Below are 17530 nucleotides of genomic sequence, written 5' to 3'. Positions count from 1 at the left end.
TTGATTCGCAGAGCAATATCATTCCTGGCGGATTGCAACCGTTCTACATTGGGTAATAAATTTTCGATTCCCCCTATTCAGCTATGGGAAACCTTCAGCTACACAACAGCGAAGAACGGAACCCAGACCTTTTCCCACGTATCCTTCCCAAACGCCATACATACTCAAAGCCACAGCCGAGCCAAACCCCGTCATCTCCACCATAGCAAACAACACACAAACGTTCGTAGCACCTAGCCCGAGTCGCCTCGTCATTCACAGCGCCCTCACCCGCTTGAAGAACGGATTCCGCATCAGCTCCTCGTTCGCCCTGACCAACTCCCTCATCTTCGCCACCCGCTCCTCCTTCCCCGTCAGCCCCTCCGCCCTGCACGCCTCCTTCCACCTCAGCAGCACCTCCTTCAGCATCCTGCTGCCCTCCTCCACCTCGGCCTTGCTCGCCTCGCCCGCCGCGCCCGCGTCATCCTCGTGCTTGCCGGAGAAGTCCTCGAGCTCGTCCGCCTTGCGCTTCGCCATGTTGACCACCTTTTGCGGGAAGCGGACCAGCTCCGCCACGTGGATGCCGAACGACTGGTCGCACACGCCCGGCTCCACCTTGTACAGCAGGGTGACCTCCCTGCGCTTTTCCGTGGCGGCGGCGGCATCGTCGTCGTCGGCATCCGCCATGGCCGTGTCCTGCTGCTGCTGCTGCTGGCGCTCGCCGATGTGGGCGACGACGTGCAGGTTCTGCACCTGCGGGTACGTGTCGACGAGCGCGGTGAGCTCGTGGAAGTGCGTCGCGAACGCGGCGAAGGCGCCGATCTCGCGCACGATGTGTTCGGAGATGGCCCAGGCCAGGCCGAAGCCGTCGTACGTGCTGGTGCCGCGGCCGAGCTCGTCGATGATGATCAGGCTCTCGCGCGTCGCGCTCTTCAGGATGTTGGCCGTCTCGAGCATCTCCGCCATGAAGGTGGACACGCCCTTGAGAGTGCTGTCGCTGGCGCCTACGCGCGCGAGGATGCTGTCGAAGATGGAGAGCTCGGCTTCGCTGCAAGGCACGAAGCAGCCGACCTGAGCGAGCAGGGCGATGACGCCGATTTGGCGGATGTATGTCGACTTACCACCCATGTTAGGGCCGGTGATGATGAGGAATTCGGACTCTCCACGGACGAGAGAAACGTCGTTCGTGATGAAGGAGATGTCATCTTGCATTTCCATGCACGGGTGCCGAGCCTCCTTTAAGATTGTGTTGCCAGTTCCACGCCGGTTCATCTTGGGACGGACATAGGCCGTGGGGGCGTGGACGGATACATGAGCGAAGCTGACAATAACGTCTAGATGAGCCAGGATACCGGCAAGTCTCTCTATCACCGGGCAGTACGACGCTAGAGAGTATCAGCAAGGTTATCGTGTTTTCTAAAGTGAGTGAATCTTACCGGCCACATTGACCACCTCATTCACGAGGCCTCGTTGTGTGCGGTTGTAGTTTTCTGAAAGCTGGTCGAACTCTCTTCTCAACTCTGCCATCTTGTCGGTGGTGAAGTAGACGCCATTCTTTTGCGTCGAGCATTCCTTGTATTGCCTTTTGTTCCGAATGCAACCGGCTTCCTAAGATGTTGTTAGTGATGAGGCGCCAAAATGCGCCTTGTCAACTTACGTTACGAGTCAAGCGGAAGCACCATCCGTGAACCTTGTGGTTCTCCAAGAATAGCTTCTTGACGGTGTCTTGATCAAGGTCATCGCCTACTTGCGAATGTTCATCGTTCATACTCTTTCTGATCTTCTCCAAGCGTCTGCTGATACTCCGAAGATCCTCGTCAAATTCAGGTTTGATGATGAATTCGTGGTTGTCCAATGCCTGCAGATCGACGGTGGTTTCGACCATCTCCTGAAGTTTGGACAGACTGTTGGAACATTCCTGGAGCGACGTTAACAAACGCATTTGGGAAGATTTTTGGGAAGCCTACATTCAGCTTTGCAGTGTATTCCGCATCCAAGGGATCCTTGTATTGTTCATCCATGACACCTTCAAGGGTACCCAGGAAGCCTGGAAGGCGAATGGCTACTTGATATGCGCGAACGACGTCCTCGAGATTTGCCATCTTCCGCTGGAACTTCTTTGCCAGGCGGTAAAGGTCAGGGATCGACCGCAGGTGTTCCTCCTGCATGATTTGACGGAGCTCGGTATCCATGACAAAAGCTTCAACGAGCTGCTGTCGGCGCTCGATTTCCCTCACGTCCATAAGAGGCTGCTTGAGCCATTGAGCGAGGAGCCGACTACCGAGTGGTGTCTTGCAGTGGTTCAGTAGACCGTACAAGCTCATAGACTTGGAGCCATCGCGAGGACCTGGCATCAGATTGAGTGCCTTCAATGCTGCAGCGTCAAGCTTCATGAATTGTGAAAGATCGTGCTGGTATAGTTGATACTGGCCAAAGTTGGTCTGGTCGGACATGACTCCCAGGTACCTGATCAGTGCCGCCGCAGCGCCCATGGCCAGCTTCAGATCGGTCTGCGGTAGGGTACCTGCGGCGCGTTCATCGCGCAGCAAACGGGAGAGGTCCTGATCAATGTCCTTGGTGCCAAAGTCGGCGGAGCTTCTTTCGGAGACAGCGCAACCACAGTTGTCGGCTATTGTCCTTAACTTGGCCAACTCGACGTCTTTACGCGAGCTGTCCGCTTGTACCAAGCACTCTCTCGCGCCCAGCTGGATGAGAAGAGATTCGAAGTTGGAGTAGAGGTCGTTATCGAGGAATTCGCTGACACCAAGCTCGCGCACGCTTGCATCAGCAAAGCACACACCGACGTGGCGCGCCTCGGATGCCTTTGCGGTAATTTTGACAGAGAGGATTATTGGAGCGGAGTCAAGCTGGCCTCCAAGGTCCTCCTCAACGTCCTGCAAATTTCCGGGCGAGGCCTGCTTAGTGACCTTCCAATTCGAACGACCGGTGGACTCCCATATCTCAATGCGCTTGCTTAGGCGGAACAGGGCTTCGCGGAGGAAGTTGCGGAAGACGGTGATGGAGAGAGTGACAGATTCGAGACCGGGCTCGCGGCCAAGCTGGCGCAGGACGGATGTGGTCCTATAAACCTGTTTACGCATCAGCATGTAGCTTTGGTTGTCGTGTATAGCGGCATACAGTGCGGGCAATGAAGATGGCATCGTCGCCATGGGCAGTGTAGAAGTCACCGCGGTCGAAAATGCGGACGGTGTCCTCGCTCTTGGCGGGCAGGTTACGGAAGAACCTGATGAAGCCTGTCTCGTCTTCGACCTTGAGCTCTGGACGGGAGGCCATGTTGATTGCCGAAGAGCGCAGCGAATGAGTTCTGCGGCGTCAATGGGCGAGTGGGCGAGTGGACGGGCGTGGCGGCGACTGCGACACGGCCTGTCGGGATACGCGACGCGTGCCGTGGACGCGTTCCTCCAGCGGTAATGGATGGCCCGTGCACTCAGTCCGAGCTCCTCTGCCGTAGCACCCCGTCTCATCTAGCTCATCAACTTGATTTTCAATTGTAGACCAATTCGTCAGGAAAAATTGACATCTCGTGTTCAGTACATTGAGCGCATTCTTTGCGTGGTTGATGATGCTGCATTATGCCTTCGCTCACATAAGAATGTGCCTCATGTCGCTTGAAACGATAGTCTATTCTCGAAAGCACCCAAATCAGCTCATCCACATGGTAGCTTTCCCTCTTAGTCATGTTAATTAGATATTCACGCCCTGCACACTCTCATTTGAGACGGCCAGAGCACAGCCTAGAGACTATCATTAGCATTCTCGCCTACAACACCACTCCCAGTCCCCATCGTGAGGCTCACCTTGTAGATTGCCATCATACACCACTCGCATGACCGCATCCACACACGCCACATACTTCTCCTCATCTTCCTCTTCCAGCAGCACTCCATCGACCTTGACCTTCTTCGCCGCACTCATTCTGCCTTCCACCTTAGCTCCGCCGCCGTTGATACCATCACTCTTTACCGTCTCCCCGACCGCCACCAAATTAACCCTCACGCCTGACCCATCCAAGCCTGGCACGCCCCTTTGCACCACGCCCCTCAAGTCCTTGAACACAGCTCTCAGCCCGGCCGCCGCGGCACCGGATGCTAGCACACCCGGCCCCAACCCACCCTCATCGACGTACGCCCGGGGCGCTAGAAAAAGGATATGCCTCTCCGCATTCACGCGCGCCGAAGCACTGCTGCCGCCTTCCTCTCTCCCCGCCTTCGCACCCGCACCATCAGCAGCAGCAGCAGCAGCCTTGAAATGATGGAACGCCAGATGCACCGAGTACAGCACGGCGGTCACGCTGAGGTCGAGCGGAGCGGTCGGCGGAGGCCCCAAAGTGGGCGGGAAGCCCGGGACCGAAGGGGGGTTGGCGAGCCAGTCGAACAGCGAGTCGGCGGGCGCGAAAGAAGGGGACGAATCGGGGGGGAGGGTGTTGATGATGACGAGGGAGAGGGCGCCGGTTGGGGAGAAGGCGGAGGCGTGGGCGAAGGTTTCCGTCTGCGAGCGGAAGGATGAAAGGGGTGTGTGGAGGTATTGGACGCTGTTCGCGGCGAAAAAGGAATGCAAGGCTCGTGGTGAGAATAGTGGCAGAGGAGGATGATGATGGTGTTGAGGGTGGGCTTACTGTTTGTTCTGGTTGACCAAGTCCAGCATCAGGCGTTGGCCTTCGTTCGCGACGCTATCGGCAATGGTCACGTATGCGCTGTATGTTGGATATTATTAGGTCCATTCCGTTTGTGCTTGAAGGCCGCCGTGGGCTCACCCGGCATTGGCCAGCGCCGTGACCATGGCTGCGCCCACTCCTGTTGCCCCGCCTGTGACGAGCACGCCCGTTCCTTCGAGCGTCGAAGCGGCGTCGGGCGCCTCGAAACGGATTGTGCCATTCGAATGGGACTCGTGCTCTTTCTCGGCCATGGCAAACTCTCGACCTTTGCAAGCGGCCGTCGCGGATTCCCGCTGTCAAGTGTATGCGGTTGGGTTAGAGATATGATCAGCCATCGCTTGTCTGACGATGGGGACGCAAGTGATGGCGACAGTGTCTGGCGGGTTTTATTTCAAGCTCCGCGACGGCGGCGCAGATCCTCAAGGCTTAGCGCGGCCGGCGCCAGCCGCTGTGGCTTACAATTCAACGTCGCGGGGCTCAGATACAGAGCCGCTGAAAAACAAATACATGCATCTCACAGACAAGCATGGATTTGATATATTACCGGCGGCATGTTTTGGAGTCGTGCTGCATCGTGCAAGGCGGGGCTGACGAAACCGCAGCCAGAGCCAGCCAGAGCCAGCCAGAGCCAGCCAGAGCCAGCCACTCGCGTTCGTTCCAGTCAACGCCCATCTCCCGACGTTACGTCACTAGCAAACGCGACACACACGACCCCTGCCGGCCAGCAATCGATAAGGGAATATGCCCGCAAAAACTGGGATGGCTGCGGCAGCGAACAAGGGCACGACAGGCACAGGTGTTGGAACACGACCAAGGGCGACGTCAGCGTGATTTCTGCCTCTTGAAGCTTCTACCTCTTCATACCCACCGCATACGGCTGCGCGCCTCTCCATCGCAACACCACAATTGCCAGCTCACCCAGGCCATTGCCCGCTCACCGAGAGCCCACACCTCCAAGACACAAGCTCACCCGCAGGTCCAGCTCCGCGTCTCTACGTCAAATCCCCAGGCCTCTCTCCGCGCCTCCGCCGACGACACCAGCCCACGACCGCGCACCCGCACAACAAACCCACCGCCACCATGAACGGCTCCACAGCCGGCTTCCTTTCCTTCAACAAGAAGCCGCCACAGCTCCACGTCTGCGGCGAAGACTCCGAGTTCGACCCAGCAATGCTGCGCCATTTCCGCGACGAGCGCTTCGACGTGACCTTCCACCCGCTCGCGCCCAACGGCCGGGCCGCCTTCGCCGCCTCCATCACGTCCATCGCCGACTCGCTCGAGCTAGGCGAATACTACGCCATCGTCGCCTTCGGCGCCGCGGCCGCCATCTGCCTGCAGCTCGCCCAAAAGCCCATGCCGCGCCTGAGCGCCATGGTCGTCTACTACCCGGACACCCTGCCCTCGCCCAACTTCAAGTACCCCACCCAGCTGCCGCTCCTCATGCACCTCGCCGGGTCGCAGACCGTCGGCGGCGCCACCATGAAGACGTATTGGTATCGCGGCACCGAGCCCGGGTTCGCCGAGATGGATCTGGCCGAGTACGAGCCCGTCGCGGCCGGCCTGGCGTGGAGCAGGACGCTGGGGACGGTGCGCAAGGGACTCAAGCTCGACGTGGATTTGGAGAGCGTGTGGGAGGAGCACTTGCAGCGTAAGCGGCCTTTGCTTTCCTCGCATGTATTTCGAGCGCTGGGGGTCGTGCTGCTGCTGCTGCTGCTGCTGCTACGGGGAATTAGTGCTCCAGTATTCAAGCAGCTCGCACGCACGCATTCAGTATCAGTTGCATCTGTAGAATCGTTTCTTTTCACTGGACACGGACGGGCTGATGAATTCTCTCTTGCGTGCTTGCAGACAAGTATCAGAACAAAGACGCAGCCAAGACCATGGCCACCATGATCCCCCAGCCCTACGTCAACCACGTTCCGACCGCCACCGGCGGCATCGGCCGCGGCGAGCTCATGCGCTTCTACCGCGACTTCTTCCTCCCCAACATCCCGCCCTCGATGAACATCCGCCTCATCTCGCGCACCACCGGCGTCGACCGCGTCGTCGACGAGATGGTCGTCACCTTCCGGCACACGCACGAGATGCCGTGGATCCTGCCCGGCGTGCCGCCCACCAACAAGCCCGTGCAGGTTGCCATGGTCAGCGTCGTGAACATCCGCGGCGGAAAGCTTGTGCACGAGAAGGTATATTGGGACCAAGCGAGCGTCCTGGTGCAGATCGGCTTGCTCGACCCCAACGTCGTTCCCAAGAATATGAAACAGAAGGGACTGGAGCAGCTGCCGATTATCGACGACAATGCGATGAAGGTGTTGGATGAGGAGGCCATACCCAGCAACGAGCTGCTTGACAAGTGGTGATCATAGGGAGGCAAATCAGCGGCAGATATCTTGGTTCTCGGGTAGTTTCATCTTCTGGATGGGGCAGATCGCCTGCGCCGGAACGATTGGAGAGGTAGTGACAGTTCAACCGATGAACTTGCAGGTAGGAAGTCTGTAGGTGTCAAGCACCCAGTACTTCCGCCTGACGCCCTCCCACTCGCCGTTCGCGTCGAGGTCTGGGATGGGGATCTCCTCAAACTCAGTGTCGAAGCCGGCTTCGAAGAGGTCCAGCTCAACGACCTACAAGAGCAGGACATGATTAGTTGAGTACAAATATGGGTAATGGCAGTGTATGTAGTTAATTCGCTTACCTTCGTGTAGACATCGTAGCAGATCTTTCTGTCCGCACCAAGACCGTTGAAGAAGCCGAATCTGCCCTCTGAATCAAGCAATCCAATGACATACTCGCTGAAGAACTCGCGGAGCGCCTTGTAATCCTCGGCGAACGTATCGAAGTAGATGGCATCGAAGGTGATGTTCTGGGCAACGAGGTCCTCTACCACGTCCTGCCACTTGCCTTCGTGCACGGAAACTCCCTTCTTCTCCGTCCAGCCCTCCTCCTTCATGCGCCTCACCACGGCCGGGTGTGCCTCGATAATATGATGCTCGGTTGGCTTCTTCTCCTGGATGATCCTGTCGATGATGCCCATACCGTGACCGACGTTGAGCACGCGCAGCCCTTCCTTCGGCAGCAGCAGATCTGCGCTGCGCTGCATGATCGACGTCTCCCACGCCATCATCACGCCGTTCTTGTCCGCGTCGAGCAACCGATCCCCCTCGAACGTCAGCTCCGACGCCAGGTACTCTGCACTTTTGACGTCCGGATTCGCCGGACCACCCTCCTCACCCTCTTTCTCGCCCCCATCCTCCTCCACAGCCTCGACCACAACGCCCGACGCGCTCAGGTCCTCGCCCTTGCCGCCCTCTTCCTGCACGAGCTCGTACCCCTCCACGCCCTCACCCTCCACCACCTCGATCTCCTCGCCCTCACCCTCCTCGTCATCCTCCTCGTCCTCGTCAGACTCCCCGCCGCTGCCGCCCAGGATCTGGTACTCATCCAGGCGGCTCAGCAACAGCTCCGCCCGCACGCCAGCATCCACGAACAACTCGTAGAGCTCCTTCAGCCCCAGGCGCGCGGCGATGCAGCCGGGCGTCTCGCCGTTGACGTCCAAATCGTTCCAGATGGCGCCATTCGCCATCAAGACCTTGATCGTGCGGACCGCCTTGTCCAGTTCTTCGGCGCTGGGCTGCGGCGGCTTCGTCTCTGCCGCCGCGGCGTGGCCGTTGGTGGTCTGCCCTTCGCCGCCATTCTGCTCTTCTTCTTCTCCTTCTCCTTCTTCTTTCTCGGGCTCGAAGGCGGCGACGGCGGCGTGGAGGGGCGTGAAGCCCGTGTCTTCGTCCTGCACGTTGGCGGACGTGTTGCGCAGCAGGTCGCGCAGCGCGGGGACGTCGTGGTTGGTCGCGGCGAGGAGGATCGAGTGCGTGGTCAGGTCGGTGTCGATTTCCATGCCCTCCATCATTGCGGCTGCTTGCTCCCTTTCTTTTCTTTCTTTCTTTCTCTCTCTCTTTCTTTTGAATTGGAGGGGAAAAGGGAATTGGGATATTGGGTGTGTGAGAGAGGTGGTAGAGGGAGAATGAAGGGCGGGAGGGCCAGAAATTCTTGACCAGTGCGGGGAAACGTCGGGTGGATTTGTGCATGGGGTGGAGTTTATTGTGACGACAACGCGACAAGAGGAATACCCGGCGATCCGATGGGCTGTCCAGACGAACACTTCGGAACCACTTGCGGTTTTGTTGAAAAGCAAGCTCGCAGCAGCTTTCACAAGATACCTTGCAAGATAATTACTTTTAGGACTTGTTCTTCTACGCAGCGCTTTCTCATTCCATCCGAAAATTGCCGGAGTTGGAGATGCGTTGTGGCCTGCATTAAAGCTTAGACGATGGTCTAATCATAACTCATAGAAAGCACTTTTCACTTCCGTACGAAATGGCAGTTGAGCTACTGACCGTATAGTACCGCAGGACACTCTCACATCAATACAGAAGTGAGTGAGCAATCGGCAGTGAAACTCACTTCGGAATACGAAGTTGGTCAAAACAGAGCGCGACTCTTACCACTAACTTTCGCCAGGCACGGGACTGCCAGAGTCGATTCGAAATGGCGGTGTTGGCAAGTGCGATGGTCAAGGAGGGTATATGGCGCTTTCTCTTCGGGTAGTTCAATATACCACCCGTTCACCTCCCCAGCCCAGTGCCGCAACCTGTTACAGCGGGCCACAGTCAGACTATCCCATCGTATATTTTTCAGACACTATCCATTTTCGACCGGAACCCGTCGGTCTTATTATCCCATTATTCTAATGTCAAGCGATCTGTGTCTTCGATGCAAACACCTGCAAATACTGCACACTAATGCACCCGGTGCAAACGCCCACTGTCGGTGAGCATCTCGGTCTCGTTCTTGCATCACCCACCAAAATCCGCAGAACACTACATCTTCCAGACTAGACCGCACCCGGGCCGCGCAGCACCAGCCCACCAAAAAAACAACCTCAATCCCCGCCATGCCCGTCACGACCAGAAGCGCCGCCGCCGCACTCGCCCCCCTCAACGCCAACACGCCCGCGCTCCGCGCCGCCCAACGCGAACTGCAAGCCAAAGCCATCCTCATAGGCCAGCTCGACGAGTCCGAAAGGACGCTCACCGAGCTCGTCAAACGCAAGAAAGCCGCCACCGAGTGCGCAGTAGCCGTTCTCAATAGTATAGAGGAGCTTTGTGGCGGCAACGTCAGGCGGTACGCCATGCGACAGGGCTTCAGGATGCTGGGCGATCACGGCTCGAGCATGACGCCGCCGGGGAGTTGTGTTGTGTGGAAGAATACCAGCGACACGATCGATGCTTACGAGAGGTTGGAGGAGGAGAAGGAGTCGAGGGAGAGGGAATGGAAGGAGGGGATGGAGGAGCTGCGCGTAGTGAGGACGAGGAGGAAGTATGCGGTTAGATGTTTGGAGGTGCTGAGGGCTTACTTGATGGAAGTTCGGGAGAAGCAGCAGGTGGTGGTCTCTTTCCGAAGAAAACAGAACAGCGCGGCGCTGATGGTACAAGAACCCTAGAGATATTAGATGTGGTATGCTTCCAAGGCAATGTGTTTGGAAACATTGTGGACCAGAACCTGAGCAAGAAGAGATGGCTCACTGTCCAGTCCTTTGAGCGGCATCAGCGACCGTTGCTTAAGGCTCGGCGCAGTATAAATGGCTCTTCCATGTACGCGTATAGTGGCCGCCGATACCCGTGCGGATATTTGCGACCCAGACACCCAATTCGGAGGTAGGTTTACTTCATTGGCTGGTGGTGATGCTAGATCAGAACAGAATGCGACGCTGTCCGGCGAGTTGGTCGCAATGCATTCGATTCCCGATCTTTACCGTGTTCAGATCTACTGTTCAATGACAACGAGTGCATTTCTTGGCAGTATTGTGTGTAGGTCGTGGCATTGCGGTTCTTTGTCGCCTTCTCTCATCTATAACCCATTAGCCTTACTTCGCGTGTTATTTGAACGCGCTATACTAGCAAACGTGCTACGAGCCATGATTCTCAATCGACAAGACTTACAATTACAATATTACTAAATTTTCTCTGCGTCTCTTGATTTTTTTTCCGTGAGGTATCAAAAAAGAATGGTCAAAAAAGTGCCAATGGGGCCTGCCTCATCCAAAAACACATCTCCCTGCACCCGCGCGCCATATCGCACAGCTTCTGCTTGAACAAGTTCAGGTTGATAGACCTTGCTGCCCATACAGATTGCCACATCAACCAGGACCCATCCCAACCATACCGTTCCCAACTTTCGTACTCTGTCCTTTCAAGTGCGCGCTACTCCCTCTAAACAGGCTTTGCCAGATGAAAGCCTCGCTGAGAAGAAGTTCAATATCTTTCTCGGTCCAATTTCGAGTAGGCAAGCTTTGGAGGAACATCATGACCTCCTGGAAGTCCATTTTAACGAGTTGGTCGGACCACTTGACTAGAAAGGCAGCGCACACGTAGAGGTGGAAGTCGGAGAAGCCCCGTTCTTCGGCCTGTGAGGGTTCCATGTCAGTAAAGTGTAATCCAGCAACAGGGGTAAAGCGTGATGAACCAAACCTACCAAGTATGTATCCCACATCCTGATAGTATTCTTTACACTAATTTCGCGCATAAGGAGACAATTCATCCAGCGGAAACTGAATTGGATGAACTCAACCCCTTCCCTCTCGAGATGCGTCGCCAATGTCTTGTCAATCCTGGTTGTGAGATCACGAAGGCTGGCGACTTGTCTTTGAATGCCGGGTTGCGCGAAGATGTAGTTATCTTGAATGCCGTCCAGCAGCTTTGTAAGACACCAGAAAGAGTCCGCTTCAACAGCATCCAACACCGTTTTGGGCAATTGGCCTGGATCCATTCCCGACTCTATGTCTGGGTCCGTGATATATGCGCCCAGAAACACTTGCCAGAACGGTGTCACCAGGTCATTGATCCCCTGAACGTAGCCGCTGGCTGGATGCCTGATGGCCCAGACATAGAGGATACGTTCGAGAGATCTTTGAGTTGCTTCGTAGCTGTAGAGCTCGAGATGTGGGTTGGTGCGGGGTACGTCGATGCTGATCTGGTGCCAGATAGCTTCATCCAAGCCTCGGCCACGCCCTTTGCTCGACGCCACAGATGGCGTCATCCCGATCTCGCTGGCTGCAGTTGATTTCTCAAAGGCCTGCCTTACGGCTTCCAGGTATTCCTTCCTCTTTCTTTCCAGTGTAGTGATGCGGCGTTCGCTGCTTGCAGGGAGGTATCCAAGCAACAGCTGCCAGGTCATCGAGCGCACCTCGACCGGAATTCCAGACCAAGCTGTTGAGCGTAGCTCCGGTAGTGCAATGGTACTGGACTGCAGGATACGCTTGAACTTGTTGATGCGACCAATTCGCGCCGAGTGTTCTTCTATCTCCTTCTGCGGTGCACCCGGTGGCAGCGGAGGATGCGCTATCAGATGCAGTGCATTTGCCGGGTCGCGGAGGATGTCTTTGTACTGAGGCCGCAGGATCTTCCCTACAGTGGGCTTTGCAGTGGGGTACAGTGGAATTGTATTCCCGCTGCGCTCCTCGGCAATGTCGCCGCTGTTCATCCTCCAGTGTGCCGACCCGAAGTCAGATCCCAGCGGACTGGTGAGAGAGCTGCCGGTGCCTCCGGGATCTTTTCCTTTGTTGAGGGGTTTCCGTTTGCCCTTTCTTCGCATGCTGGCGATGCTCGGTAAACCGAATTCGTCCTCATCGTCATCAAATGTGATCTCGGGCTCCTCGTCGTCATCCTCATCTTCGTCGGCATCCGTGTCGTTGTTGGATTGAAGGTATGAGAATGGCTTCTGGTTGGGATGCATTGTGGGGCCGGCGTGGCTGGTGGGCGGGCTCTCATGACCGTACGGCTTTGGGTTTGGCGATCGCGGGCGAGAGGAGCTCGAAAGGGAACTGGCACTGAGCATGAGTCTCCAGGTGACGGATCGCAAGGGCGGGGCGGATTACAGCGAATCGAAACGCAGGATGTCGGTGTGGGAGTATGACGCGCCGACTACTTTCTTGCTGTCATAGCTCTTAGCAGCACCGGAGCTGTTCCGCCAGAAAGGGGAGGCAGAGCTGTGTTCTGTGTTAGCGGGGTCGATTTGCAGGAGAGGGACGAAGTACCCAGAACGGTCTGTCAAGGATCGAGGGCGACGGAGTTAGCCAGTGAGGCGGCTGCAGAGGGCGCGGGGATGGGTGGCAGCTGTTACGAACCGACCTGGACCATTTCCTTGCGTCGCGCGGGTCAGCACGGCTGGGGAATGGAATGGGCGGGGAGACGAGAGGCGAGTACCTGCTGCTGCTTCTTGCCGGCCATTTGGGGCGAGATGGGTGAGGTGACGGAGGTCACGCAGGAATCTGGGACCGGAGCTGTTACTGCTCTGCTGCTCTCCAGGCGCGCCGGGGCCTCGAGTTGCCGCCGCCCACCAGCTCGCCAAGCCCTAAGACCCGCCGCCCGTGGAAACGCCGTTCCTGCCCTAATCGCCCACCTCCTCTTCCAACCTCCGCGCTGTCCCTCTGCCACAACCATCCTCCACCGACGACTCGTTGCCCACGCGCCCGTAGCTCCAGCGCCTCCGACCATCGAGCCTGCTGACCCTGCTGTTTGCTCGAGTGCCATCTCGCCCGATCCACCCCGGCCGAGCAAACACGCCTTCGATCGCGTCACGCGCAGTGCCTGCTTTCGCTCTGCCGGTGCGGAACTAGCTGCGCGCTGGCCTCGGCCCCCTCCCACTCTATCACCTTCGTCACTCCGTCGCCATTTCGCCCAACATGGCCGAGCCCGAGGAGCTCGACGAGGATCTCTTCGCCGATCTGTATGTTTTCCGCCGGCTTTTCTACGCGAAATCTCTGTCTGACGCTCCCATTTCAGCTACGAGAACGACGAGGCCCCCTCCAAGCCCGCACATTCCTCCGCTCCTGCTGCCCAGCCTGCACCGTCCATGCCGGAGCCTGCACAGGTGGCCATTCCGACAATTGAACAGCACCAAGGCTTCACTCACAATGGCGGGGCTGCAGGTGCAGGCGATGGTGATGTGAGCATGAATGGCGGCGACCACCAGGCTGGGCACCACGAGCATGCCGGTGGCCATGAGCAACCGAGCGGCATTGGTATCAAAGAAGACGGGTAAGTCGATTATTTTGCTCATCCCAGCGTCCGTGCTTTTTCCACATGTCACCACATCAAGCGAGGTAAGCGGAACGAGTCGGTCTTCCGGATTTCGAAGTCTTGTGGGCGTTTTGTATCAAGCCCTGCGCCGTGTGAGCCGTGGACTCTACGCTGTCCGGCTGCGAAGTACGCATGGAATATAGCGTGGCCACGTAATGATGGATTCGGGCGTGGAAATTTCGGGACAAAGTCCACTTTCCAGTTGTGGCAAATGCGATGCGCCAGACTCTGCGCCCCTCGGAATGAAGAGCTGGCTATGAGCGAGAAAAAAAAACCCCCCGATGATTGGAACGGGGATGGGACGGTCTCTGGCGGAAATCACAGTGGCATCGGCCACGCTTGGCCTCCTCGCTCAATTCGCGCGCAGAGGCACGCCTGTTTGGCTTGTCTTGCATCAGCATCCCTGGGATGAATCACGGGAGAGATAACAAGCGCGTTATTGAGGAACGCCGGAAACTGGCATACAACAGCTTCGATCACCAGTTTATGCTCGTCGTCAGCCGCAAATCAGCCCAATCTGCTACCTTTAGGAGCGTAGCTTCTTGTCGAGATAATCTCCATAGAGCCAGCGAGGATAGCTTCGAGCAGGTAGATGGGACTGGAGCGTCACTCTCCGTCGCCGGGGTCTGAAGCTACCGGCGCCTAGCACTCGGTTCGTAGCAAAACACAGACGCTTCCTGCCGAACATCAGTGTGCTCTTGCGACGATAGGCCGTGGTGGCGGCGTCGAGTTCAGCCCAGCTGGACAGTATCAATCAGCAAAGAGCTATGGCGAAAACATTGCTTGCAGGCAAGCGAATCGGCATCCGTCCGGCAGTCAACGAGAATCCCGTAAATACGACGACTTGCATATCCAGAATTTGCCGGCGACCATCCGATTTCCACTTCAACCGCAGTCCCAAGGCTTGAATCACAAGCTTCCTCGTCAGGCCTATGTTCGCGACGCTTGACACTTGCAGGGAAAGACATCCTAGGAGAACTTCGAAGACCGACTCGATCCGCTCGCCGCTCTCCGCTCTCCGCACCACTGCCCTCATTTCTTTGCTTATTGAGCATCACTGCTTTGTTGCACTGTTCAGTGGCCGACAGACTGACCTATTCCATAGTAAAATGTTCATTGGTGGACTGAACTGGGAGACAACGGATCGTGAGTAGTCTGGATACGACACCCTGTGCTTTACGCAGTGGTTACTGGTCCAAGCGAGGAGGATCCCAGTCGTGCTGACACTTGGCCCTGCAGAATCGCTGCGTGATTACTTCTCACAGTTTGGTGAAGTCGCTGAATGCACTGTTATGCGTGATGGTGCCACTGGCCGGTCGCGCGGCTTTGGTTTCCTTACCTTCAAGGACCCCAAGACTGTCAACATTGTCATGGTAAAGGAGCACTATCTTGACGGCAAAATTGTGAGTATTGCACGATCCGAGGAATCAAAGGACTGCTAAAGTGACAAGGTTGCTACAGATTGACCCGAAGCGTGCGATTCCTCGCGAGGAGCAGGAAAAGACGGCCAAGATCTTCGTCGGAGGTGTCAGCCAGGAGGCTACCGAGCAAGACTTCAAGACCTTCTTCGAAGAGTTCGGCCGCGTTATCGATGCCACGCTCATGATGGACAAGGACACGGGCCGACCCCGTGGTTTCGGGTTCGTCACCTTCGACGGTGAAGCCGCCGTCGATGCCTGTCTTCAGGGTCCGCTAGCCATCCTCGGCAAGCCCATTGAGGTTAAGCGCGCCCAGCCCCGTGGTAACTTGAAGGACAACGACGACGACAGAGGTGGAAAGTTTGGCCGCCGTGGCGACAAGTTTGGTAACCGTGATGGCGGTGGTTTCGACAACCAGCAAAATCAGCAGCAGGGCCCCCAGGGTATGCCCAACGGCATGAGTCCGGCCATGATGGCGCAGTACTGGCAGCGCATGCAACAGTATTTCGCCATGATGCAGCAACAAATGGCGGCTACCATGCAGGGCGGACAGCAGATGAACCCCATGATGGGCGGTCCCGGTGGACAGATGAACCCACAGATGATGCAGCAGATGATGGCTATGCAACAGATGAGAGGCAACGGCACCATGTCCCCGACCGGCAGCCCCGTCCCTCCGGGCACCCCGATGCAGAACGGCATGAATCCGATGATGCAGCAACCGATGCCGCAAGGCCAGATGGGTCCTGGCGCGATGGGTTCTCCTGGTTTCCAAGGTGGGCCTGCCGCTGCCGCTGCCGCTAGCATGATGGCTGCAGCTAACCGTCCGGGTTTCAACGCGCAAGAACAACTTGCATTCGAGCAACAAAAATATGAGCAGCAACAGGCGCGCCGCATGCAGGTAGGCGCGTACGGCCAAGGCGGCGGCTACAACCAAGGGGGGCCAACCAGCTGGGAGGGCATGTACGACGATGTGCCGCAGCCCAACATGCCGGCGAACGGCCCGCAGGCTGGTGCTGCCCGTGGTGGCTTCAGCGGCAGAGGCGGATTCAGCACGCAGAGGGGAGGAGGTGTTGCTCGCGGCCAGGCCACGACGCCGCCGGTCCAACCCAGCAACGCGCCCGCAAACGCTCCCACCGGCCCCAAGAACGCTGGTAAGCCGGGCGCAAACTACCGCGGCGGTGGTCGGGGATCGCACAGGGGATTCCACCCGTACGCGAGGAATGGCTAAGCTGTCGATCTTCTGCTTGGCAGTGCTTTGCCCGGCTGCACACGCTTCCGCCGAGATTCACATGTCACCGGTCGGCTTCAGCGCCCTTCAGTTAGCGAATTGACGACATCAGACTTGCGGCTGCACTCGACGTCGTCAGTATTGACCATTGCCACGCGTTCATCAGCTCTCTTTCAGGTCCGCAGGATGGTAATGGGTTTGGTCGGTTCTCTTTCCTCCACTGCATTAAAAATCTCAGGTCTGCGAAAAAGATTCACATTCAAGGTAACCTCGCGGCCAGCTCGGTCTCCGGTCGAAGAAGCGGGGCCCCGTCACGATGACTAGGGGTCCTTCCGACGGAAACGGGCCTTTTTCTTTACTTTTCATCTCACAGGCTGCTCTTTCCGAATGTATACTACGCTAGGGCGGTTTTCTCTTTCTTTCTGCTTCCCGTCCCCCCATTTTCTTGCTCTTCCTGGATACGTATGCAGAGACTTGAAATCCATATGCCAATGACATGACGTTTTTGCTGGACCTGGTTCGCAAGTGACACCATGCTCGATGCGGTAATATTCGTGCGAGAGATTTCGCTTTTCCCTGCCTTGTTCTCGCCGTCAATCTACAAGCATAAGCGCCCAGCTGCAAGGTCCCAGCCAATCCAATCCCCACTCGTGGCGACTCCCCCTATAGCAGGGATGCATATCCACTAGGGCAAGTTCACGAACCGTTTTTCGGGTCGTCTACATTTCTGCTTATTTTCCGTCCCGTGGCCACCTTCTGTTTCCTGACGAAGTTTTCCGGGGCGGGAAGCAGGGTTCCCCGCCGAGTTGGGATGTTTGGTATCACGATCGCCGTGCTTGGCATGCTCTTTTGTACGTACCTCGCATGCGGCGTCGCGGGAAATCGTCCGACTTCTTGTTTATGCTGATCGAGCGAGGAAAACATCCAGAGACTGGTTGGACTGACCTCTAGCAACCCAGATCACCACTAGGGCTTCTCCTCTCACATGGACAAGGTGCGGGTGACTGAATGCAATGCAGCCCGGGTTACTCGACAGGAAAAAGGAAAACAGCAGAGACACGTCAGGACGAAGCCATGCGCGCAATGCCTCCCCCCC

The 17530-nt window shown here is 57.1% G+C and overlaps 7 protein-coding genes across 7 annotated transcripts; 3 read left to right on the top strand and 4 right to left on the bottom strand.

Annotated features, from left to right (window-relative positions):
* Positions 1-255: 255 nt before the first annotated feature.
* On the bottom strand, positions 256-3273 carry BKCO1_80007 (dna mismatch repair protein msh-2; the record flags this gene model as incomplete). The annotated part of the gene is made up of 5 exons (XM_020279411.1): positions 256-1364; positions 1416-1587; positions 1637-1897; positions 1947-3068; positions 3118-3273. 5 exons carry the CDS (start codon positions 3271-3273, stop codon positions 256-258), a joined length of 2820 nt encoding a protein of 939 aa, XP_020133403.1.
* Positions 3274-3684: 411 nt separating this feature from the next.
* BKCO1_80006 (uncharacterized protein) lies at positions 3685-4905 on the bottom strand (the record flags this gene model as incomplete). The annotated part of the gene is made up of 4 exons (XM_020279401.1): positions 3685-3734; positions 3798-4531; positions 4616-4693; positions 4754-4905. The coding sequence occupies 4 exons, from the start codon at positions 4903-4905 to the stop codon at positions 3685-3687; spliced, it is 1014 nt and encodes a 337-aa protein (XP_020133404.1).
* Positions 4906-5734: 829 nt separating this feature from the next.
* On the top strand, positions 5735-7014 carry BKCO1_80005 (dienelactone hydrolase; the record flags this gene model as incomplete). Its single annotated transcript, XM_020279390.1, has 2 exons — positions 5735-6302; positions 6503-7014. 2 exons carry the CDS (start codon positions 5735-5737, stop codon positions 7012-7014), a joined length of 1080 nt encoding a protein of 359 aa, XP_020133412.1.
* Positions 7015-7119: 105 nt separating this feature from the next.
* Positions 7120-8555, bottom strand: BKCO1_80004 (arginine n-methyltransferase 2; the record flags this gene model as incomplete). The annotated part of the gene is made up of 2 exons (XM_020279379.1): positions 7120-7275; positions 7347-8555. 2 exons carry the CDS (start codon positions 8553-8555, stop codon positions 7120-7122), a joined length of 1365 nt encoding a protein of 454 aa, XP_020133413.1.
* A 1044-nt stretch (positions 8556-9599) lies between these two features.
* BKCO1_80003 (uncharacterized protein) lies at positions 9600-10148 on the top strand (the record flags this gene model as incomplete). Its single annotated transcript, XM_020279368.1, has 1 exon — positions 9600-10148. One exon carries the CDS (start codon positions 9600-9602, stop codon positions 10146-10148), a length of 549 nt encoding a protein of 182 aa, XP_020133406.1.
* A 696-nt stretch (positions 10149-10844) lies between these two features.
* BKCO1_80002 (gtpase activating protein) lies at positions 10845-12439 on the bottom strand (the record flags this gene model as incomplete). Its single annotated transcript, XM_020279302.1, has 2 exons — positions 10845-11111; positions 11180-12439. 2 exons carry the CDS (start codon positions 12437-12439, stop codon positions 10845-10847), a joined length of 1527 nt encoding a protein of 508 aa, XP_020133407.1.
* Positions 12440-13388: 949 nt separating this feature from the next.
* Positions 13389-16434, top strand: BKCO1_80001 (heterogeneous nuclear ribonucleoprotein hrp1; the record flags this gene model as incomplete). Its single annotated transcript, XM_020279191.1, has 5 exons — positions 13389-13432; positions 13489-13743; positions 14891-14931; positions 15025-15188; positions 15247-16434. 5 exons carry the CDS (start codon positions 13389-13391, stop codon positions 16432-16434), a joined length of 1692 nt encoding a protein of 563 aa, XP_020133405.1.
* Between the last annotated feature and the right edge of the window lie 1096 nt (positions 16435-17530).

Source organism: Diplodia corticola (genome assembly GCF_001883845.1).
Source record: "Diplodia corticola strain CBS 112549 chromosome Unknown scaffold8, whole genome shotgun sequence".
In the NCBI taxonomy this organism is placed as follows: Eukaryota; Fungi; Ascomycota; class Dothideomycetes; order Botryosphaeriales; family Botryosphaeriaceae; genus Diplodia; species Diplodia corticola.
The sequence above is the reverse complement of the archived record's forward strand: the minus strand, read 5'-3'. Positions and strand labels throughout refer to the sequence as shown.